Here is a 24,836-nt window from a genome sequence, read left to right as displayed (position 1 = left end):
AAAATTTGGTAGTGGGTAGAATAGTGTCTAAGTATATATATTATGGATGTGACATGGCATTGTATTGGATTTGTAATTAGACTATGATCTGGTAAAATGGTGTCTAATAGTCTATTAAGATCTCTGACTTGGATGCTAATTATATCATAATTTAGGTGTATGGTTCCCAGGGTATAATCTGTGGTTATTTGTGGATTGATAAAGAACACATTATTTCTAGTTTTTGGCTTATTATGTCTTAGTGTACTGAAAAAAAAAAAGTGCAACTGTCACACAAAGTCACACAGAAACAACTTTCAAAAACTGGAAACCCAAGGACAAAGGATGATGGATGATGCTACAGGCCCCTCTGCAATGTGTTGTTTTCATCTTGTGTAAGGATATTTCATCTTTAATCACTCATTTCATAGAGACCCTAAAGTTGAGCTAACTGATAAGACACACTCCGCAGACACAGACTTCATCAGAGTAGAGTAAGTGTGCACAGCGGACTTGGAAAAATGCAAAGTGGAGAGAGAAATCCTACGAGGAGCTGGTGAGGCTGAATTAAATAATCCAAATTGATGAGGTGAAAGGTATACAGTTCTAATGTTGTAAACTTTCAGTATGCAGTGACAATGTCGTTATAGCATAGTAATAATTGCTTTATTGCTGAGAAAGCCAATAACCATGAAGGTCAAAGCACTAAAATATGGCATTTTACTGTGACATTTGAGTACAGCTGCTCCTCGTGGTATCTGTCTTTCTCTTCACCAGGTCATTGCAGTCTTACTGTCTTTTCACACATACATTATTACATTCATTACATCTCAGCAGGTGGGGTAGCGTCTCTATGTGTGTGTGTGTGTGTGTGTGTGTGTGTGTGTGTGTGTGTGTGTATGGTGGGAGAGGGAACAGTTTGAGCTAATCAACTAGCAGGCAAACCCATCTTTATCAACCATTTGACACTAATGCCATTAGGTGAGACGCATAGCTATGTGAGTTCATAAAATTAAGGCTGGGGCCAGCGGCTGAGCTAGCGCAGATGCTAAGGCTCCCATCTACAAGCAGTGTGATGAGATTAGCATGGTGCGCTAAGCGCTGACAGGCCTCATCAGTTCACATCAGGAGCAGCAGGATGGGCCCACTGAGAGAAAAACCATACCACCCTTACCAGACTTACCATTGGGGGCTACCTTGTGTGCGTGTGTGTGTGTGTGTGTGTGTGTGTGTGTGTGTGTGTGTGTGTGTGTGTGTGTGTGTGTGTGTGTGTGTGTGTGTGTGTGTGTGTGTGTGTGTGTGTGTGTGTGCGTGCTAGTGAGTAAGTGCACAAGCAAGTTAGAAAAAAAGAAACAGTGTGACTGATGGTGGGCAGGGTCAGGCAGAGTGTGTGTTCAAACTGATAAAACCTATCAACAATCAACATGACCCAACCTCTGCCTGAGAAGGCCAGATGTTCCACAGGCCCCAGTGCCAATGCCATTAAGAGCCGAGCCAAATACACTCGCAGATTCATGTTACTGATGGCAAAGCTGATAGGTCAAATTGAGTGTTACAAGTTCCAGCAACAAACGGACGACCTGCCTCGAACACTGATCACAGCAGACAGGCATTGGAACGTGTTGTGAGGAGAGCAGACGCTTTGGACTGAGCTCTGTGTTCAGGCCAGCTCTGTCGTTCTGGGACAATGTGACCTTGTACAAGCAAGGCACATTAGCGGATGGCGAGGACGGGACAAGAGCTGCTGCTAGCTGAGGCCAAAGATGGGCCTTGCTGCTTCCTGTCCAAGGCTGCACCACAGCAGCACACAGCTCCGGGGATTCTTACCAGGGCTTGTAATACCATCTCAGCACCTTAGCAACACACTGCATATTCAAAGTGCATGTGTTTTAATAAGTGGACCATTTCAAAGTTCATTAAGAGAAGATCAGAGAGTAGACTGAGAAATGAAACAGGCGGTCGGCAGAAGTACAAACATTACTATTATTACAATAACCGCTGTACAAACTGTGACTTGTCTGGATAAATATGCACAACCGCCTTGTCTGAAAAGAGAAACTGGAAAGCCTCTAGTGGGCTATGCTGAAATTTCCATCCCCATAAAGAGACTTTGCCCAAGACTGAATCTTATTACAATTTTCACCATGTAAATCCCTGGAAGATCCATGGGATTGCTGTTTAAGTTGAAAGCAGCAGCAAGAACATTTGCATACCTCCACAAAACTCCCCTTGGGTTCAGTTTTTATTTGGACCGCCTCCAGAGCTGAGAGAAATAACGAGAAACGCCAACAAGGATTTTAACCCTGACCACAGATGTCACTACCTGCTATGTCCAACACATCGAGGGAATTTGGATTGATAACCTTTTATTTATTGTTTTATTTTATAATTGTGGGTTTATTAATGCTTTATCACTGGACAAGTAAGCTGTAATGAAACATCCACCCTGACGGCAGAGACGCACATGAGCTTTTTATAATACAAGCTCAAATGAATGGGACCTTGCACCCTGCTTCAACAGACAAATGATCTGCGACTTCACCCAGCCCTGACTGAAAGGAGAGGACTCTCAAGTGTTTTCCCACCTCAGCTGAAGGCCTAATCAAAGGACATCAGCTGCTAAAGAACAAGGACTGACGACACTGTTTGTGTTACGCTTGAAATATTTCTGGATTAAGTGAAAAACAGAATGAAGAAACATTATTGTTAGTTTGATTTGAAGAGCGGCTGACACTTTGACAACACTCGGCGTCTGCTAACTCAATAGTTTGACAGGCTGTGTTTTCAGTTGTTAGATGGCAGAGCAAAAAGCTTTTGTTTTGTAAAGGCCTCATTAGCTCAGTAACCTTCAACACAGATGTTTGTGAAGCATTAGGTCTTCCAGCCAAACTGAAGACTGACTGAACCCCCCAAATTATCTGCCACCGTCTCTTTATCTCTCTGTCAGTTGATGTCTGGTTATTTCAGTAAACATGCAAACAAAAGAACCCCAATTCTGCCTCCTCAAAGACCTACTGTAAACTAATTTAATTCCTGCATCGCTCCAAACTGGCTGGCATAGCTGACTGTGGAGCTGCTGCTGCTCCCCCCCTCGGCCTCCTGAAAAACATGCAGTTTGTCAGTCCTATCCAACCTCTCTGTCTTAAATCAATTTGTTTTCTGCCTCATAAATTTCCCTCAGCGCCTGAAATCGAACTTCCTGAACCTGGAAATTCCATCCAGAGAACAGTAAGTCATATTATCTTACACCAAGGAAGGTCAGGAAGACGTCATTAAGCTCTCCTCGGAAGGAAAAAGGCCACCATTATCCATCTTTCTTAGTATTCCTCTCCGACAAAACCCAGTTATCTACATTTCCACTCTATATTTACTCATCTCCATATACATGTTTCATCATCACAAGAAGGCAACTAATTGATGCTCCTCTGTGCCGCCAGATTGCTTTTAACGACTTTCTGAGTTAAGAGAAACGCAACCCTCCTCACTCTCAAGACTGAAGGAACGTATTGAACAAATACAAATGGACTGAAGTTGAAGGAATTAGGTATCAGGGTCTTGGCTTGGCTTATGATTGATGTTTCAGCCCACTTGGTTTGTCAGGTCAGCTGCTTGTTTTAGGGGGGAACACTGCAGAGCAAAACCCTCGTGTTTTAACTGGGTTTAGACCTGCGAGACATGTGTGAAGGTGTCGATAAGCCTGGAACAGGTTGACTTCCCGACACTGTTGGGAGAACAGAAAGTAGAACTGAATTACTGAGGATATAAATGAGGCTTATCAAATGCCAGGCACAATTTTCTGTCATCTCCTCTGTCTATTGGTATCAGAGACGATCTCTTTCATCTCCATTTCTCTTCTGCTCCCCATCTGGACGAGCTGGTCCTCTGAAGCCGACTCCAGCCCATCATATCTCTTTGCTTTTCCTCGAATACTCCCCCCACTTCCCATAATCCTTCTTCCAGACTTATCTCACTCAGTCGTTCACACTGTCTATCTTATTTTAATACTATTTTATTATCTTTTTTCGCATTCTTGCTCCTCTAGCTCCTTCCCGGTGCCCTTTTCTGATCCATCATTTTCCATCACTATGCTGGCAGTGCTATCATAAATAATGAAAAAGAGAAGGGGGTGGGGGGGTGGGGGGGCAACATGGAGAAAGAAACCAGTCTTGGGCTGAGTCAGCTCCCACAGCGCTGATGGTGTTTCCTCTGGTTGACTATGGAGACTTGGAGGGATGAGGATGTACATTCGCTGCAGCACTAAAGGAAGCACGGCTTGGTTATAGCGATGCGAATACAATGACAGAAGTAAATCAAGTTATTTCACTGCATAGATATGTGCAAACTTTGTCATCTGAGAATTTACATGTGAGTATTTTGTCTATCTGCATGCACATATTGTTGTGTACAGTATGCTTACGCATAAGCAGAGCACATATTGTCATAGTGTGACTGATCATGAATATCATGTTTCATATTTTCCAATTCCAGGAAAAAACAGTGAATATCATCAAAAGATGCTGACCCTGGCACAAAATCAGCAGCTGAATACAAAAAACCCAAAATAAACAACAACAACAACAACAACAACAACAAAAACCAGTGCTTATTGGTCTCATTTATTAGCCGTCAAATCCCAAACCACCAGTATGCATTAGTGTGTTTGTGTGTGTTTGAGTGTGTGAGCATGCCTGTGTGAGTCAGAGTGTGCACGCTGCCAACCATTTGGCTATGCCCACAGCCCGCTGTCAGAGCTCTTTATCACTGTGCACTGTGGTAAACTTGCTTTTCTGATCCAGCCAGATTAACTTAACAGATCCCGTCTGATCCATGCTGCACAGTGGTCTCCAAACATGCGCCTATCTCCTCTCTAACACCAACTCAAAGAACAGCTTCGACTGCGGTTGACAGGCTCTTCATAAATAATGCAACACACAACACGGCGAAGGAATATCAATACAGGTATCACGTATCACATTTCCACCTGATTTTGTTGATCCTGGCAGAATCTTACTGTAACGCTGGCGATGTATTCCAGAATAAATTGTACATGAGGTTTGCATCTGATTGCACTGAATCATTTCAGTTCTTGAATCAAATTCCAATATATCGTCAACAGGCGACAATCTAAAGTCAGATCCAGTCGACTGGGGTGGATCATCTTAACACATGATCACAGCCAACTGCCCGATGTCAGTGGCTAAGACAGCTGTCTTTTGACATAAGCGGTGTATCCTTTGCAACTGTCAGTACCCATGATCCATAGCATGCCAGTCAGCTGTTTACTGAAGCATTCCCAAGACCCGTTAACTTGTCAATGTCGAAAAACATCTCCTGACCATGTTGTATTTACTGAGTATTTGTGTTCCAGTGACAAAAACCCCCAAATAAACAAACAAACAAACATACAAAAAACACGGCAAGTTGTAAGTAATAGAAGATATATTCTTCGACTCAGCCTGGATAAGTTGGTAATCACTGGGTGTTAGAGGGTTTAACAGGGCTCTGTGGATGTGTTCACAGCACTACTTCCAAGCCGTCCATCAAACAGCACAATGTGTGGTGGAAATTCTTGTGAGCTGAAGGAAGGAACTCACCAGGAGACTTCATATGTCTTATGCAGAAGTATTTATTGTAGGCTTAATGCATTAAGGAGTTGATGAGCGACACAATGTCCACAAGTGAACCAAGGTAGTGCCACAGCAAATTCTGAAGAGGTCCTTTCTAATGGGGTGTATTAATACCTTCAATGTCACGTTTTCCTTTCTACTCCTTGAACTATTCCCTATTATGGATATTCTATACTTACCTTCTACATTTGTGGTACTCTATTCGGTGTTTCCCAACCAGGGGTACGCGTACCCCTAGGGGTACATTGCAGGGGGTACGTGGAAAAATTAAGAATTTATTTCCAAGATAATTAAAAATATTCTCAGTCATTTCATAAGTTCGTCAATAAAATGGTATGTGTGCACTATGACTTGTTTCCCTGGGGAGACAATAACCTGTGGCACAGCCATACCAAACTCAAAACAGCGGGAAGGTGTTTACCTGCAGGTAAATATGGATAAATGGCTGAAACGTCCAGTTGCTGTGGATCCAGGAGGGGGAAAGGAGCCCACTGACAAGTGCAAGAAAGATGCCAAGCCTAAACCAAGGCATTATGGTGAAAACTATATTTTATATGGATTCACTTCTACGTCTGCGGACCCACCGCAGCCTCAGTGCTACTTTTGCGGTGAAGTCCTGGCAAATAACTCCATGAAGCCAGCCCATTTACAGCGACACCGGAGCACCAAACACTCGGAAAGTGTCGGTAAAACTGAGGAATTTTAAGCTGTCGGAATTTAAGTGAAGACAGACTGTAATGAGAAAAGCCACGAGTGTGTCAAGCAAAGCACTGGAGGCATCTTACGCCATATCTCTGCTCGTGGCGAAAAGCCTCACTCAGTTGTTGAAGAGCTCATTCTCCCTGCAGCAGCGGTTATGGCTGAAATTATGATTGACAAGAAAGCAGCTGATACACTCAAGAAAGTCCCCCTGTCGAACAACACTGTGTCGCGTAATCATAATATATTAGTATTAATTAGACAGTATTAATAATACAAACGTTTACTATAATATCATTTCTTATGTTTATCATTTTTATTGCCTTGAAGGCAACATAATTTTATGTTTAATTTGAGCTAAATGAGAAGATAATGGCTGAATATTAATTGTTCAATTTAAGAAGATGAAATAAAATGACTTGGTTGAATATTCAGTTGTGTTATGTTCTACTTTTGGAGAATCATGAACACGTATGAGTGAGGGGGTACTCATGGTTTAACAAAAAGGATCAAGGGGTACACAGGACAAAAAAGGTTGGGAACCACTATTGGATAGTCAGAACCAAGCAATAGCACATACTGTACTTACGTATGCCCTGACCTCCAATCCTCAAACTGAGGACACTTTGACCTAATCCCTTATTAAAATGTGAACTCCAGCAATCCTCCTAGAATTGCTCTGGTCTATGTCTGTACAGTTAATCTATCAGACCATGGCTACCTCCGTAGTAAGAACAGGGGAGAGGTTACCTATCTGCTGTCTGCTGGAATGGCCTCTAAATATTATGTTAATGTGTCTCTGTCTGAGGTCTCTGTGTTGTCCAACCTTGAGACCTTTGGAGGCCTAACTGTACAGAAGGCCCGTGATAGAAAATTCCCTCACACAATGAATTCTGGAAAGTCGTTGATCTTAGCTGAGTTTCCACACTTTGTTGGTTATTTGACATCAACATCTGTTGATGAGCTTGGGAATCTAATGAGTTATCTTTTGATTTTGTGATGGTCTCTGTGGAGTTAGTCTCTGTCATCAGGCGAGGAGGAGCCGGTTCAGCTTGGCCCTCAGGTCCCCTCAAGGACCCGCCTTTGTGTGGTCGCATCCTTCAAAGGATCCAGCCTCGAAATCAGGAGTGAGCAGCTGTCTCGTTTTATCTCTGGATCTCTTTCACTTTACAGATATGTCTGTTTTTCACTCGTTGCTTGTTTTCATCTCTGCTTGTTACTCTCTCTTTCTCTCACGCACACTGCAGGATGTGTAAACATAATATAGCTTTCAGTGTTCATCAACAAAGCCTATTTGGGATGCGATCATCATATCAAAGAAACATGATGCTCAAAGATGTTCATAACAAATTCTGCGTTTACTTCATTGTATCGATGTGAGTGACTTTTGAGCCTCTGGCATTTTCAATTCTGCTTGAGGACAAATACCAAACATGATTCCAACAGCCTTGATACAAATGATGTGTGATCACAAGAGTGACTTTACTTGTTAAAATCCCCAATGACACCTGCTTCATATCATAGTTAATTAGGCTGTTCTGCTCACCACCAAATGTATCTCGCTTGTCTTTGTGTTCAGTTGCCTTCGACTGCAGTGGCTTAATTGATGTTTAACGTTGTTTAATTTTGCATGCCTGACTAAATTTTGTATGACTGTTATCATTCTTCCATAAAGATAAATGCAGAAACTGTGTTTCACTACCATCCCCAGCAGTCCAGATGTGCAACCTGACGAGCTGCAGAAGACATTGACAAGGGAAGGATGGAGAGGTGAAACTCTGGACAGCATTATGCCAGCCATGGCTCAAGTCAGAGAGCATCCTGAAACATCACCGGTTAGGAAATGGATGCACTGAAATGCATTTCATATTTGAAAGGCTTTGGATGCTTCAGTTCATCTCACATAGACCTGGACTGTCTTTTGTCACCTTTAAGTTGTGTTGTGGTTGTTCCTTTTAGCTATGCAGTGTTCCGCTGAGCTTCTAACTTTTCTTCTAACTAACTTTGCTCTCCTGATAGTGTCCTCTTTTACTCGTTGCTTTTGGCACATTTTATAACATGTGTCTCCTGCTCCCAAAGTGCCTTGATAAAACTTTGGTGTTTTCATTAAGGGCTCTTCCAAAGAGAGAGATTTAATAGACCAGTGGCATGCTAAAAAAAAAAACAAGAGGTAAGGTGTATTTGTCATTAGATGTTGATTTTATACAGTATATACCTTTGCCTTCTATCCAGGGAACTTATTTGAACTGCACTGTTATTGCATAGTAATTATTGTATTTAAAAAAGCTTTAGCAAGACCAGGTAGGATGATGTGCAAGACACTTCAGACCTCAGATTCGAGAAAAACTATGTAGAATTCATTCATTCATTCATTCATTCATTCATTCATTCATTCATTCATTCATTCATTCATCTTCTATACCGACTATCCCTTTCAGGGTTGCGGGGGGGCTGGAGCCTATCCCAGCTGTCAACGGGCGAGAGGCGGGGTACACCCTGAACCGGTCGCCAGTCAATTGCAGGGCATCTATGTAGAATTGATAAACAAAATATAGCAGAGCTTTAAAACTCTGTGGTGTCAGAAATACTTGAGCAGATCAGGTTGATTTAACATGGAAACATAGCGTCTACTATATATAAAGAAGTCATGTTACCTTAGCAGACAGTAATTCAGTGTACTGAACATAATAAAAGACCTTTCTGTTAGTTTAACAAAGAAGAATTTAGTACAGTGAATATGAACATATCATTTCCAGTAAACACAATTTTAAAATGTGCAACCGATGTACGGATTTGTTTCATGCCAATTTGTACACACACTTTTTTTCAGTGTGGCATGACGTTCATATTGTAACCATTAGACAATAAAGCAGGGCATGCTCTAGGGTTTGGCTACCTTGTAAAACGTTGCTAACACAATGTGACCTCAGGCTCTCAGTCAGATCCAATCAGGATGGAGGCGCAGCAATGTGCATCCTCCACAACTCCACCCTATTATTTCTAATAGCTTATTGGAGGATTAACATATGCAACCAGGCAGTGATGTGGTGCATACAGTATGTGTGCTCACGTCTTTCTCTCTCTCTTTCCTGACATGTCACTCTCCTGATGAGTGTGTCATTCCAAAAAGCACCTGTGTAAGCTGTGTAAGGACATTATTCCTCCCAGAACTGTATTGGGACAATTATCTTTGGTAAATGAAAAGGAATTTTGAAGATATCACAGAGCGGCCGTGCTAGGACTTTCTTTTTTTTTTTTTCAGTTTGCCTTTCGATGAATTTGCCTTTTGACAAAGTACCCAAAGTAGACACAAAGCTGCATAATTGCAGAGATGAAATACATGAATCTGCCTTGGTCCTCTGCTTAAAGGTGGGGCAAGTCATTCTGGAGTAAGATTCTTGATATTTGCTGAATCTGGCATCCAGTAAATATCCTCTCACGATCCGCTATGGACACCGCTATGGTGTCAGTGTGGTCTGAAAACAAGTAATTTGTTTTCATTTGGTGGTACATCTCCACAAGTTGGCCTTCAAAGCACCTCTTCAAACAGGAGATGAGGGAAAAGGATAACATATCCATGGATGGATGCTTTAACCCTGAAGTGCAATGGTGAAGTACAGCAAAAGACAGAAAATGACTCCAAGAGCCGGAGGCCGAATTGAAGCAAGAGGAAATGGAACCATGCCGCTTCCCATTCAGCTGAATAAGCACTGTAAGTGCACAGGAGTGTAAATGTAATGTGAGACTTGTACAGTAGATGGGCTATGGGGGAAACCACACTGAGACTGTGGAAAGCAGTTACAAACTGCAGCTCAAAAACAAAATGCAACATTTTGTTCAGCAGCTGCTGCAAAGCCTGTGGCTCCGTTTTCAGGTGTGTCTGAATTCACTGTGAAAGAGAGCGAGAAGCAGAGTGATTAGTGGCTTAAATTTACAAAGTGCTACGAGCCACAACTGTGCCAAGTATAATCTTGAGATACTTGTACTTAACTGTCGTATTTCCATTTCCATAACCTGTTCACATTTCCCCCAGTTGAAGGGGGAGGCAGTATGCTTGTAGAAATGAACATGCAACTGTCCTGTTGGGGTTTTATCCACCATTATGCGGTTGAACTTCCACAGTATATTTTGGACCCAACTGTCACAACAAGATTAAATTTGGGATATTCTTTCTGCAGCTCCCACTCCGGCTCTAATGTGCTTGTCATGCTTGTCAAGCCTTGGTGACATGGTCTTGGTGGTAAATCTCGACAGAGGAAAAGACACTCACTCACTCACTCACTGTGACACTGTGACACTGTGAGGTCAGAGTAATGTGACCACCGGCGTGGTCAGTGTTCACAGCTGCTTTATGGAAAACACAATGTCAGTTTAATCCAGTATTGTTTGGAGAGAGCAGAGCTTTTCCATGCTTTTTTCAAATGCCTATGACTTATCACACATTTGACTCAAAAATCTTTAAGAAAAATCCACATGCACTAACTGCACCCGGCTTTAAATCCCGCTCCTGTCAATACACAGGTTCAGGGGCAGATACTCCACCATACTGTACTCAGCTGGACCTGGCATTATGTTGGGGGTCTGGGGGTCCTCTCCAAGGAAAATTTGAATATCAGACACTTCATCTTCTGCATTCTGATGACTTTTTATGCATGTAAATAACGATAAAACTTACCGATCAGCAAATCAGCTTGAGGCAAAATTGTCTTCGAAAAGGCGAACATAAAATTCAAGCAGCCAGACAATGTTGTTTATTTGGGGGGGGCAAGTGCAAGTCCCCCAGTCCCTATGCCTATGGTGCAGACTCTCCTCTTATCTTCTCCTTCTAGTTGGCTTCATTTCACAGAAAGCTGGGAAGCCGGAATTGTCTGTCCAAGGTAGAAGATTTGAAGATTTCAGCTGGGACCAAAGCCCCCATGGCCCTGCCGCTGGATCCACCATGTACAGGTTTAAGAATCCAGCTGGCCTTTGCTAGTGCTTTTTGCCCATGACAACAGAAAAAAGTGCATTACTAAGAAAAGCATTGTTTTAATTCAGGTATTCAATGAATAATCTGCAGAGGAGCTCAGAGAGGAAATGCTGTCTCGTAGCAGCATTTGACTTTTTTCAAGAGAAGCTGATTACAGCGAAGAACAAACCAGCCAAGTATGACAAATGAACTGTGTCTGTATCCATACATAAACAAAGGCATGCACACAAACTCATGTTTTTAATTAAACCAACCATGACCATATAACAATAGAGGGAAGCGCTGTGTTAATGCTTTTTTTTTTTTTTTTAAGTCAAGAGTTGCTCGTTTTCCTGTTAACTAAATGTAATCCTTCCTTTGCTGTGCCGAACACAAACAACTATCAAAAAGTTTCCAGTCTAACAGTAATTCTCAATTAATCACACCACTTTTAGAGGCTAGCTGGAAACAGTCGCCCTGTTTCCTCTGCTGATAAGCAGTTCAACATAATTCAACCTAAGAAGTGCTTGAGGGTGCACCGTAGCATCGTGCTGCCAGTAATCAATTCATACTAGGCATCTTTTCAATTACACAATGTGCATATGGAGTTATTGTGCAGGTCAGAAGAAGGTGAAATCATTGTCATTGACTTGCAGAAGACAGCTATTTTTAAAGAAATTATTTCTTATTGATGGCTCAGTATTATGTTAAAAAGGTGAAAAGGTTTGAATTGACATAAAAAGTAATTTTACACAGAAAAAACAGTGTCTGGTGGTGTATAATTGGGTAGATTAGTAATTTGTTCACAAACATTTGGCATTTATTACTAAATTACTTTCACATGAACTTTCAAATTTGAGGTTTAAAGTTCATGACAAAAAATCTTGAGTAAACATTAAACTACACATGCTGTTGCACCATGTGTCTGTAGATCATACATCATAAAGCTGATGTCTCCCCCTCTAAATCCTCATTAGCTCTCATTGACTACTTGTTTTCATCTTCAGTATTTGAAAGGAGTTACTTTCTGCCATGCCGCCGCCTCGTCTGTAATGCTGGTGCATCCAGTGCTGCTTAATTCTCTCATTCCTCCCGAGGTCATTTCTCAACCATAGTTTTTCCTTCGCATCTGGAATGACTACTGTACGTGATAAACCGTCATCACTAAAGCAGCAATAAATCATTTTCCATTCCTCCACTCCTTGCATTTCATTTACCCTCCTTTACAAGCTTGATCACATATGAAATCGACTCTTCTTTCTTGTGACATTTGCCTGTGGTGTCTCTGCCGCCTTTATCTCCCTTCCTCTGTATTTCTTATCAGTGGTGTTATTACGTTGCTTTGTGCACTGAGCGGGCCAGAAGGGAAGCCAGTGTTTTCTGAACAGTTTCAAACAACACTACCATACAGCTCGAAATGCCACCATAATTTTCATCTTCAAAATCACTATCAAATATTAGTTTACATACAAACAGAGCAGCTTGTTTTCCTCCTTCTTTCAGCTTCTCATTCACTTAACGTGCTTTCTACCTACAACACACATTGTACACTACGCAGTGAAACCCAAGCACTGATGTTACTTTTAAGTTCTCACTGGAAAGACTCAATGCTGTACGAATAAGCCTTCAACAGAGGTGAGGGGTTTAAAAATTCAGAGCTTTAACTTTTTCTGGGTTTCATTTTTAAAGAGTGAAAGGTCTGCAACAATTTTGCTCTGAGGATGTTACTTAACCTGAAAAGGATGAGCGAGGCAAAGGGGTACCATTTGTAACTGGTGTTTCTAGGTTTGCTTGCACTTTGTACACTTTTTCCTCTCTCAGTTTTTCATATCATGTGAAGCAAAGATTAAAACACGTAAGGCTTTGAGATGTGAGATGCTTCAAAGACCAGCAGGAGAACTAGAGCAAGAACTCTGTCCAAGATGGAGGATGAATCAAACCCTCCACTCACCTCTGCAGGTCCCCAATGAAGGCAGAGAGGTGTCTGATCACAGCCACAGGGAGTCCAGCACCGCCACACACAAAGGCTGTGCGGCTGTGTTCATGTATGCATATTGTGTGTGACTGAAGTTCGTGTGATCTTGTGGATGCTCTCTCTCAAAAAAAAGGAGCCTTCAGGGAGACGCCATTAAAAGAGCCTAATTAATTAAATGTACCGCAGCAGCAGCGCAGGTGGAACAATTCTGTGAAGACTCACATAACCCCCTTGCAACCGCCAAACACAGCTACCTAACATCATTTTACCCCGTCACCTCAGCTGCAAATCTCCAGGAACTCAGTTCTCTGAACTGCTGCTGGCATGAGTTTGCTCCAATTGTACAAATGGGTTGAGTGCACAATTTAGCCAATCCCAGGTAATACCATGCATGAATGCTGGGCTGAGCCTGCTTACTTCAACATAACACAAACGAATCCTCATTGCCCTCGTGTTCAGGTCAGGATCGATAGGCTGATTGATTGAGTAAGGACAGATGTGATAGCAGCAGGCACGATATGGATGTGGGATTGCGTATAGAACACACTGGACCTCAAGAAACCAATCAATCTGACCTTTAAGGATCGATGATCCACTCAAGACTAAGTGAGAGGCGTGCAGCAGTTAAAGCAGGTTCATAATAAGAAATGCATTCCCGTGGGTTTATGGCAAATAAATGCAGGAATAATTGACTAACAGGGTTCTGAAAGTCATACTTTTAACGTGTTTGGTACAAAAAAAGAAAAGAAAAGTTGCTTAGTACTTATTCAACATGGTATCATCAATCCAAGTGTTCTGTAACGGTTAGAAATCAAGATTAGTGCCATCATGCACTGACTTTTCTGACAAAGCAGTCCTTGTATTGTGACTTCATAATGCATATCACAAGGGACAGCAAAGAAAGATTGGCTGGATAATTTAGTTAAGTTTCTTCCCCCTCACAATTGGAAACACATGCTCTAGTCTCAGCTACAAAACAGTGCACACATGTATGCATGCATCTTTGCATACTTACATACATACATACATACGTTGTACATGCATTAACAATAGACACTCTTTGAAAGAGATGTCAACAATGTAGTACAGGAATACTAATTGGATAGTCTACAGACTGTATCCTAATTACATCAGAATGAACGTTGAGATAATGAGATTTTTTTTTCGTCTTTGAAATGTATGCTGTACTTCTAATTGCTTCCTTCTGTTTTATTTGCCTTTTAACTGTAGTCCATTAAACATGAGAGAGTGTGAGAGAATAGAGAATGACAGCGTCTCCATAGCTTACACAGGTAATTATTATCCCCGGAGATCGTTTGCCCAGATGAGTGTCGGCGTCTGTTAGAGGAAAGAGCTGATCAATCTACGGAGGCCATGAGAAGTCACATGAAGGTTTTCACTCGAAATCATATGTTATCTTTAGCTTTCAGTGTTTCAGAGCAGTAACACACAATTTACCCTACTACTCTGTCCAATTATCCACTTCCCATGAGGCAGGCACAGATTTCTTGTTGTCTCCTCAAAGCCACCAAGAAGTGACAACATAATTGTGATGTTATTGAGGGCCAGGGTAATTAATTGCAGCTTCAAACAATCAGGGTAGCGATAGTGAAAGAATATAGCAAATAAAAAGCTCAATGTAACACCGACACACTCTGTTGACCTTGCTTTTGTAGCTTTTGTTCAGAGGTGCGCCATTGCTGGATTATAATAGACCACGGAGCGAATGTGGGGTCCTCTGGCAAGATACAGCACTTGACAACAAAGACAGAGAGCATGCAGCAAGCACACTGGGGCTGTGACTTCAAGGTCAGATGGGGCATTAGAAAGTGTTCTTTAAACGTCTCTTGTGTGTCCATGATGCAGTGACGTCTAGGTTCAGGAAAGCCCTCAAGGTTTATTCATTGATGAAAAGAGAAAAGCAGCCTTGGATAATCTATATCAGCTCATTAGCAGTGAGGTATCAAGTGGGCGAATGTTTCTAAGAAATGAGGGTTGAAAGGAAAAGGACTGGAGGGAGTCCTTGGTCCAGCTTCAGACAGAGAACTTGCCATTCCTCTTGGTATGTCTGAACAGTGTGTATTTCACACGCAGTCTTTCACGTCTTGCTCTACTAGTCCTCTATTAGCTAGTCCGTACTGCTGAATGAGTGTAATGACCTGAGGCAGGAGGAGAGTATGTGTGTGGGCTGTCTCCACACTGTTCAGTCCAGTACATTACTTCACAACAGACCACGATGCAACACTACAGCACCGATAGGTATGGGCGACCACACCTGAACAACTGCAGGGCTGCTCAATGCAGAAGAAATGAACATTTTAACCTACAGATGTCAGTGCAGTAGTGCTTTTACTCCATACAAGATCTAGTGTGGCATGCTTTTTAATGCACTGACCCAGCAGGCTACCTTGCCTTTAACCTTCAACATCAGCTCAGATATTCCCTTGTTACCGTGCTAATTAGAGCATCACCTCTCAGAACAGGTATACTCTTATTGTATGAAGAGGATTTTCAGGTAAAGTGCATTGTGCTCCTTTATCCCTAATCAGCATAAGGCCCTTCTTGACATCAAACTGCTACAGTGTGCTGTATGTTACCGTCCATTATCTGCTTCAATCTCCTCATCCCTACTGTTTAAATGCATGTGCACAACATGAGGTGAGCGGTGAACTGGAGGCAAGAACACAATGCAACAAACTGCCCCGATGTACAGTATTTCACTTGCTGTCACAGGGATTCCATCTGGAAATGAGTGGCCTTGTGATGCATTTAACTTACACTGCTTCTATCTGCAGGTACATTCTTCACTGAAATTATTCAAAGTCTTTGTGGTTCAGGCGTGAGCAGCATTTTCACCAGAATATTCTGGTTATATGAGGAGACATGAGGGCATTTGCAACCCATGCAGGACATGTTTATTCCTGACCTGGTTTTAATAAATACATGTTTATTCACCTCAGATATTTGCTTGTTGTTTTTGGTTACATTTTCTGACCTTGCTATGCATTTTGTGAAGGCATTGAGCCAGCTACCTTATGTTTTCCTTCAATTAAAAAAACAATAATATATTTTCCAGCGGGCGGCACGGTGGCGCAAGCAGGTTAGTGCGCGTGCCTCACAGCAAGAAGGTTGCTGGTTCGATCCCCGGGTGGGGCCTTTCTGTGTGCATGTTCTTCCTGTGCATGCGTGGGTTCTCTCCGGGCACTCCCGCTTCCTCCCACAGACCAAAAACATGCTCATTAGGTTAATTGGTGACTCTAAAATTGTCCTTAGGTGTGAGTGTGAGTGTGAATGGTTGTCTGTCTTTGCATGTGGCCCTGCAATCGACTGGCGACCGGTCCAGGGTGTACCCCGCCTCTCGCCCGCTGAAGCTGGGATAGGCTCCAGCCCCCCCCGCAGCCCCGAAAGGGATAGGCGGTATAGAAAATGGATGGATGGATGGATATTTTCCAGTTGTGAGCAGTATGTGTATATGCTATGTCACAGCTATTATTCCATCTCCATATGCACTGGATTGCCATTGCAGTAGGAGTCAGAGCACATTTCAAGCATTTCCTTTGGTTTTATGGTGCAGAGCATTGCACAAAAAACCCTGGAACTTTTTTTTTTGAGAGGGGAGGATGTGTCTTCTGAAACATACATGAAAGGAGGGTTTGTTCTGGACAAAAGGCCATGGGTCAGCAGTTTCAGTGTCAAACAAACAATGTTCCCTACAAGGGTTCAGTGTGTGGTCGAGGTGAGCTTGGCTCGCTAGGTGAGCCAAGTTTTGTTTTCGACTTGTAAGACAACTGTTCAATTCTTTATGCCTCGCTGTTCTTTTTATAGTCCCTGACACACACACAGGCCTGACAGACCAAGTGTGTTGCCATGGAGGTGGCCATTTCTCCTGTGTCCTGGTTTTGTCATGCCTAACAGGTCAGGCTGCAGCTGGAGGGGTCAAACCCAGAGCACAGTCTTGCCAGGGCTATTATGTTCAGCTCCAAAACAGATAAGTAGAACAAATTGCCTCTCATCCAAAGGTAATGGTTCATAATTATTTCCTAAGATAAGAGGGGTTCTGGGTGCAGACAAAAGACATTGGAAGGCTCTCCTGTCTGTGTGGCGAGTGGACCATTGATTTGTCCAGATGCAATTTCACTGCGCAGAGGTGAGTAGCGACGATGCCATCACAACTATTCTTCTGGCTCATTTTAAATCAAACTTTGAGAAACTTTGTGCAGAGCTTCTAATAAATAGGGATCACCCACAGTGTTCTTTACCAATTTATGTCTTCTAGACTGTGCAAGGACGGAGTGAACCTCTGCCTTTCCATCCTTATGAAAGGGCTTAGGAGCGTAGTCCCAGAGGGCCTTTCCGAGGCACTGATAAAAGGCACTTCAAAGTTTGTGGGCGGCTATGTTCAAGTGCCCACCAGCTGCAGCTTTCTCTTTCCCCCATGTTGCAGCTTGCCCTTTCTTTCCAAAGCAACCGAGCCTCCTCACAGTAGGCTGAAAACTAACTGATGAAGAATCGTCTGGAAGTCACTGTACCAGCCAAGTTTGCCAAAAACAAACCTTATGTCAAACAGCCACACACAACGATTGCAACCTTTCCTTCATGTGTGGGTGTTTTTCTATGTATGAGTGCAGACCTGGTCAACTATTGAAAGAGCTATCTATCTTCACCAAATGCAGGACCTGAGGACTGCAGATGGGATTTCAGTACTCAGTAGTAACATGAAATGGTACATGGGTAACACTGCTTTTTATAGCACATACAAGTTGTAGGTGCTATTGCTTTTCTCTGCAAAATAGCTAAAAATGATAAAATCCTTCAATTTCGTGAGGTATGAGGCATGCGTCAGCATATGCTCAAACACGTAGATGAGAAATTTAGGGGGTAAATAATTACATTAATTCATTGAATCATTCATTTTTGTAATATTATACAACAGCAAAGTCCAGCCCGTTCTAGGAATGATTCTACAGTAGACAATTTCAACTGCCAAAATTCTGTTTTTATTTGCCTTTATGGTAGTTTAACATCTTGTACTAAGGCTCACACTCAAAGCACACCGTTTCACTTCAATGTAAGTATAATTATTTAACACAAATCATATTAGAAGTACTTGCCATTTTACAACATATACATGATTGACTCTGTTTGCCAGAGAAGACTTAATTTATGACTCCAATTCAAAGTCACAGTTCAAAGTACTCCATTTAAAACTTTCTTTTTCAGACACATGTTCATTCCAAACATATGGCTGTGACAGCAGGAGAAGCTACTGTTTTAAATGCAAAGAATGAGATCAATGCTGCCAGTGTTTGCCTTAACTCCAAACATTAAAACCCCTGTAGGATAAGAACATTAGCTTCTGTGAGCCGGAGCTCCCTCTGCATTTTGCCTCTTCATCCTGAACCCTGCTATGCTCAGCCCAGCTAAGAAAATCCAGATGACTCCCTGAGTTGGCAGATGACAGACAGCCTTGGGGCGACTCTATTACAAACAAACAAATCAACGGCTCCAGTAAACAGCGTCCTCCTGGATATCTCCTCCTGCCAGTCAGCTCCAAGCTCCAACTCTTGCTTCTCTATGCCGTGTGTGAAAGCGAGAAATCGATGCGTAATCATATTCGCACTGTCTTTGGCAGGAGACATCAGGGGCGGACATGGAATTGAGATGACCCTCTCTGCGCAGAGCGGGTGTTTGAGAAGCTAAACCCATTCAGATCATTTTCTCTTTGTTTTGCCTCTTCCACAGTGTCCTGATTCAAAATCTCTCGAGATTGCACTCAGAGGTGACTCATTTTCAATCAACTCAATTAGTGTCAAAGAAGAAGCATTTGGCCAAATGCTGGTGGTTTTTGCATGGTTTGATTGAGTGGATGTATATTGCTCGAGCTTTACCTCCCTCAACAGTTGCTGCTGCATGTCACCACCTGTTAGTCAGCCTCTGTGGAAAAACACTTCACTGTGCCCTCTCACAACAGAAAGAGCTAATGTGTCAAACCAATCTAAGATTACTGCTGTGATTGTTCTTGAGCTAAATGTTAAGCATTGTCTTTTATGCTAATTGCCTTGCCAAGGGCACCGTTGCCTCATGCTATTCTCATTACTGACTTTATCCAGAGCACGAATATCGCTAACTGCCCCAAATATATGCCTTAGGGGAGGAGCACTGCAGTCACATACCAGTGATGGCCAGGGACATCATGATAATGACTGACAATGGGTGCATTGAAGCTATACTTCTTATATAAATAAATAAACTCACAGCCAAATCATAATGGGATTTATGGGATATGGACACATTCAATATTGCAGACAGTCACAGCCATCAAGGCTATCGCCATATTTTATTCTTTACACTATAAAGAGCATTCATCATTTGTGAGTGAACATCATTATATGTAGCATACAGGTATCAATAGATTGCACTGATAAACCTGTTTATGATAGCTGAACTAGACAACTTCAGTGATTCGTCAGATACTGTAGAAAACAGTTCCAGCACTGCCACAGATCACAGCCATTAAGTATTCATCCCTGATTTCCATCCCTTTTAAATTGCAAGCGCCAGTGAAATGTGTGGAGACAGCAGCTCGCCCAGCTCAATTATTCAAAACACGCCAACTGTATTGTGGCTAAGTGAGGGCTCGAACATGATTATGCACATATATTTCCTTTGTACTTTGTGTTGCCTACCTTCAGTCATGATCAGCTTCTTTTCTTCTCTTTCTGTTTTTGCACACATACTGTAAATACATGATTTGAACGATGGCTGTTGCAGGGTCAGGGAGAAGGTAGCAAAGACCCGATGTCGCGTTTAGTTATGTTGCTTTATAGATAATCTTTCACATGTATCTTATCTTATCATCTTAATTCAATCCCTCTGGTCTTGGGGATTTAGCATTCAATAATCATTCTAGGCGGGTAGAGAAACACTTTCCATTAATAATTTTGATCAGCCAAGGTCTTTTTATGGGAGAATATATTATGTCCTTATCATAATAAAGAATATATATATATATATGTGTGTGTGTGTGTGTGTGTGTGTGTGTGTGCGTGTGTGTGTGTGTGTATAATGTACAAAGCATATATAAAGCTATAATGAGAAATTATGTGTATTTTATGCGATGTGAAAATATTTGAACGCCAATTAAGGACTAAACCTGATAGGGAGGAGGAAATTTTCTACTGAAAGCCAGATGGCATGCACACAGAAAAATATACGCTGCATTTATGGACAGTGTGAACTTGTGCCATCCTCTGAATACAAAATAATTGCCTTTGTACGGCTGGCTGTTAAACTGTTGCTGTTTTTACATCAGAATCATAGATTATATTAATTCAAGTGGTGACGTCTTAGCCACTGTGCTGAGCTAACACACACACACACACACACACACACACACACACACACACACACACACACACACACACACACACACACACACACACACACACACACACACACACACACACACACACCTTTCGTTTACAGCTCAGACTAGACGTACAGGTCTGGCATTTATCACTTCTCCAGCCCACTCACACAGACTCCTTTCTCTTACAACTCAATATATTTCACTTTTCCAATTTCATCCAGCACTCCACCCATCTGGTCTCAGACTTGTGGCTCATGATAGGATAAAAAAAAAAAAAAAAAAAAAACATTTAAGGAAATAAATAGGCACCTCTGTCTCCCTCCATTTCACCATCACCTCAGGAGATAAGATGACAGAAAATGTTTTCTCATCTTCCAAGGTATGAAAATGAATGATGCTGGAGGATATGGAAGATTTGAAGGCGGGGGCCTACATGATGTTGCAGACAACTGGCTCAGTAAACTATATTCAGCTCTTAACCTGAGAAAAGTTTATGAAATATCACTCAATAGTAGACATGCTGCAGTCTTTTGGTATAGGTGATCAAAGTGAGAGTGTTTCAGTGCCTGTTTAGCGGTAAGTTTCTACACTGACATGATGAATAGGGAGCTCAAAGCGAACAGAGGGCTCCCCCACAATGCACAGCATCTAAAAAGCTTGTCAACACTGAAAGAAATTAATGGATGATGCGTTCAACATAAGCGGAAGATATTAAAGTATGAGAAGATGGAGATTGAGGAGGTTTGTTGAAAAAAATTAAATTCCTCTGCAACGGGGGAATGTGATACCTTCGTTCTTACCTTCCTCCCACCCCTGGGGACTTCCTGCCTTTTTCTCGTTCCTTTCCTCTCCGGCGGCCACGATGCTCCATGTGAACTCTGGGTTACCCTCCAGGTGCTGGTCACACGATCTGCTACTGCCGGGACATCGGTGATCTGGTGAAATAAAAGGCATTTACATGTGGAGCCGCGTTTATCGATGGTACATCTCTAATATTTACATAAAGAATGTTCTAGAAATTAAAATGACTGAAAAGACAAGGATGTTTCTACAGGGACAATCATATTGCGGTTATTAAACAACACTCAAGCTAAAGTAAATAGTGAAGCCCACTTTACAAGAAACTTATTAATCCAAATCCACTGGGACAGACAACTGAATGCACCAGCAAAATATTTGTATTTGAGTGCTTAAATAATATCAGGTAAAGATGATTGGAAATATAAAACACCGTGTTCACTCTGATTAGCGAATGAAACTTTTAATTGCAAGCGCTGTCAGGGGAAACAAGGTGTTCAAGTAAATGCAGACTTTTTGCAGCAGCACTATTTCTGGTCTTTTTTAATAGAAAGTTCACAGCTTCAACAAACAAGGTGTCTAACCGACTGTAGTTTTCACACCTTTGCAAAATCCACGACTGCTAAAGAAATGACAGCTTCATTCCAGATTTGACTGCAACTTTAAAGGCAGAAAAAGTAACAACAGGCTCAGGGAGGAAGCTTGTCAGTTGGATATTTTGTATTTTCAGATTTTACGGCCTCTTTCAGTTGCACAACATCTTGTTGTGTCAGCCCAAAAAGCAAGAAGCAACAGCTTTAATAGCAGCGCCACTCTGCATAGAGCACACTTCTCACTTCTCACAGGAGTGGAGGGGGTTAATTTCAGTGTTCATGTGAAAAGCGCTGCTGTCAAGAAACGGGCTGGATGCAGTGACAGTTAAGGTATTATTGTTGTTCTATCCTCCCTGCCTAAAAAGTTGCTCAGAGAGAAAATTAAGGGTCAGCTTTCCCCCCACTTATCCTCTCTCTGTCTCTATCTTTGCTTCCATCTGTTCTTCTCTCCCTGTGGACACACCTCATGTAGACTCATCCCTGTGGCTAGGTAAATCGCTTTTTCAGGGGGCTTGGTCACTTTCAAATGACTTCTCACACTAGGCTCTGGTGGAGATCTTTCAGTGTCTAAACTACCAGCTTCCCTCACAATTTCTGTTTCGACAACAACTCAATAAGTGTTAAGAACAAGGCTGGACTCAACGGTCAGATGAACGCTGCCAAGCATACCTATTACATATTAGGCTGACATCACTTCTTTGCTCATGTGAACACATAGTGTGGTTTAATTCATCAATTTTTCTGTGCACGAGAAAGGTCAGAGTGAAGCCAGTTCAATGTTTCTAACAGCAGCGTGCCCGCAACCTATCAGGTTAGAGCTCGTAAATGAAACAATGTGAAATGCAAAGAACAATCAACCTGACCAGTGCCCCCCCATTTTTCATATTCTGCGGCGTATAACAACAGTAACAGTAACATTGGAATTCAAAGATCACACGTAGCATTAGGATTTCAAATAAAGCATGTCTATCAAGAACATTTGTGTCACGTGATGTAAAATAGTTATTTTATAAGGTAAAATCAACACAGTGAAATGTAGTAGCCAAGAGTTTAGATTACTGTTGTAATAATAGTATAGTGGCTGCACCCGGTGTCTACGGAGGTGAAAACACAGTACATACAGATAACATTTTGTCTTGTCTGTAAAAAAATCACTCTTAGTAAGCAATAATAGCAACGTGATTATCAGACAAAATTGCCATTTTGTGTTCACTTCATCAGCTGAGTAAGAATATCAGACCTGTTTGAATCGCTGCAAAACATCCACAAAAACACAGTATACAACAGTAGTGACCTACTCAATGAGAAAAAAAGAAAAGAAAAAGCCCTTCAATCATACTTAAGGTGGACAAGATGAACAGGCCAATGTCCTCAGATCAATAGCAGCTTTAACCAGTGTGCTGTTCAGATACTGTAGCAGTGCCACAGCTGCAGTCTATGTAGGTATCACATCTGAGAAAAACATACTTTTTCAGCATTTGTTGGATGGTCACACTGTGCTATGGTCTTGGAAACTTTCCCATATTGTGTCTCTCACTAAGAAATCAGAGGCTATTTCACATATTGATTTTAGAGCCAGAGCACTCACTTCTTAAAATTGTTAATCTTTTGTTTTTAAATTTGTGTTGGGCCCTTAAAATCCTGATACCACACTGTTCACTGCAGAGCCTGCACCATCTTAGTGTTGAAAGTTCTGTTCTTCAGATCAAAGACTTTCTAATAAAGCACAGAGAGCATGTACCAATGTCTCTCAGGGCTGCTGTATTTGATCTCATGTTTGGGTTTATGTACGCTAATAAACTCATGGAACAATAGCGCTTCTCAAGTGTGTGCAAATCTGCAGGAGACATGTTTTGAGCTGGCCCTCTGTGGAAGGAAAATGTAACCTGGTAGTCACAGTCAGTGGACAGCATCTTAAAACTGCTTTCAATTTTAATTGTGTGGACACAATGAGGACTAGCTTCTCTGTGTGCACCAGAGGGGGGAATCAAGTAACATGACTTGACTGGACTGACAATTTGAGGACCTTCAGGCTTGCTTGACTAACACTGACAAAAGCCTCGACTTGACTTTGACTTGGTATTCATAACTTAAGACTTGACTTAGACTTAAGTCATGATTGGGTGATTTCTGCTGCAAGGCGCCCAAACCTGGCAACCAGCTAGGACATGGCAGACCAACAGAAGCCAACGCACGAGGCAGCAGTCATGGAGGGGGTTAGTCCACAAATCTTAACATTTTGATTCACAGATTATGTTGTTGGTAACACTAACTTAGTTAGTTGAAGAGCTTGATCTCTTCTTCTGTATGAAGTTGTCAGTTGCAACCAATTTTGCAGATGACTAACACTTCGAATGGCCAACTAAACTCTGATATGCCACCTCAGTGGGAACTCCTAGATATACCATCAGAGAAAACATGACAATATTCAGTTTCTGTGGTATTGTTATCAGTTTTTACTGAACCCAGGGAAGGCTTCACACTGTGATCCCATTGTGTTTTCCTGCTAACCCAGTCCCAGAAACTGTGAAAAAATTATATACAGGCAAAAAAAGAGAGAAAAGGTTCAGAGCATTAGCTTTCAAAAGAGACCAAAACCATGAATGTAGTCCAAATGGTTCAAGAAGAGCTTTCTGTTTACTTTGGGTATGCCTTGGATCGGCATGTCAGGGTACTTCACTGGACTGGTCTGACTGACTCTGATTTAAATGTGGAAACAAGGGTAGATCATCATCATTTCATCCAATTTGTCTTGTGACTTCCTTGATGTGAGTAATGACTTGTCTTGAAGGTTGACACTGACACTGAATGTGAATCAAGAAGGCGGAAAACATGGCGGAAAGTTTGA

At 41.9% G+C, this 24,836-nt stretch overlaps 1 protein-coding gene across 2 annotated transcripts in view; it reads right to left on the bottom strand.

Moving 5' to 3' along the window:
• Positions 1–24,836, bottom strand: part of alk (ALK receptor tyrosine kinase) — a 320,126-nt gene that overhangs the window by 151,988 nt on the left and 143,302 nt on the right. Inside the window, exon 3 of one of the 2 annotated variants that reach the window (XM_070980114.1) lies at positions 21,386–21,532. In XM_070980114.1, the coding sequence (XP_070836215.1) occupies positions 21,386–21,532 (147 nt within the window). The remainder of the gene's footprint in view (positions 1–21,385; positions 21,533–24,836) is intronic. The other variant, XM_070980115.1, reaches the window with a different exon arrangement.

This window comes from Chaetodon trifascialis, chromosome 14 (genome assembly GCF_039877785.1).
Source record: "Chaetodon trifascialis isolate fChaTrf1 chromosome 14, fChaTrf1.hap1, whole genome shotgun sequence".
NCBI classification, from domain to species: Eukaryota; Metazoa; Chordata; class Actinopteri; order Chaetodontiformes; family Chaetodontidae; genus Chaetodon; species Chaetodon trifascialis.
Note: the sequence above shows the minus strand (reverse complement) of the source record. Positions and strands in the feature narration are given on the sequence as shown.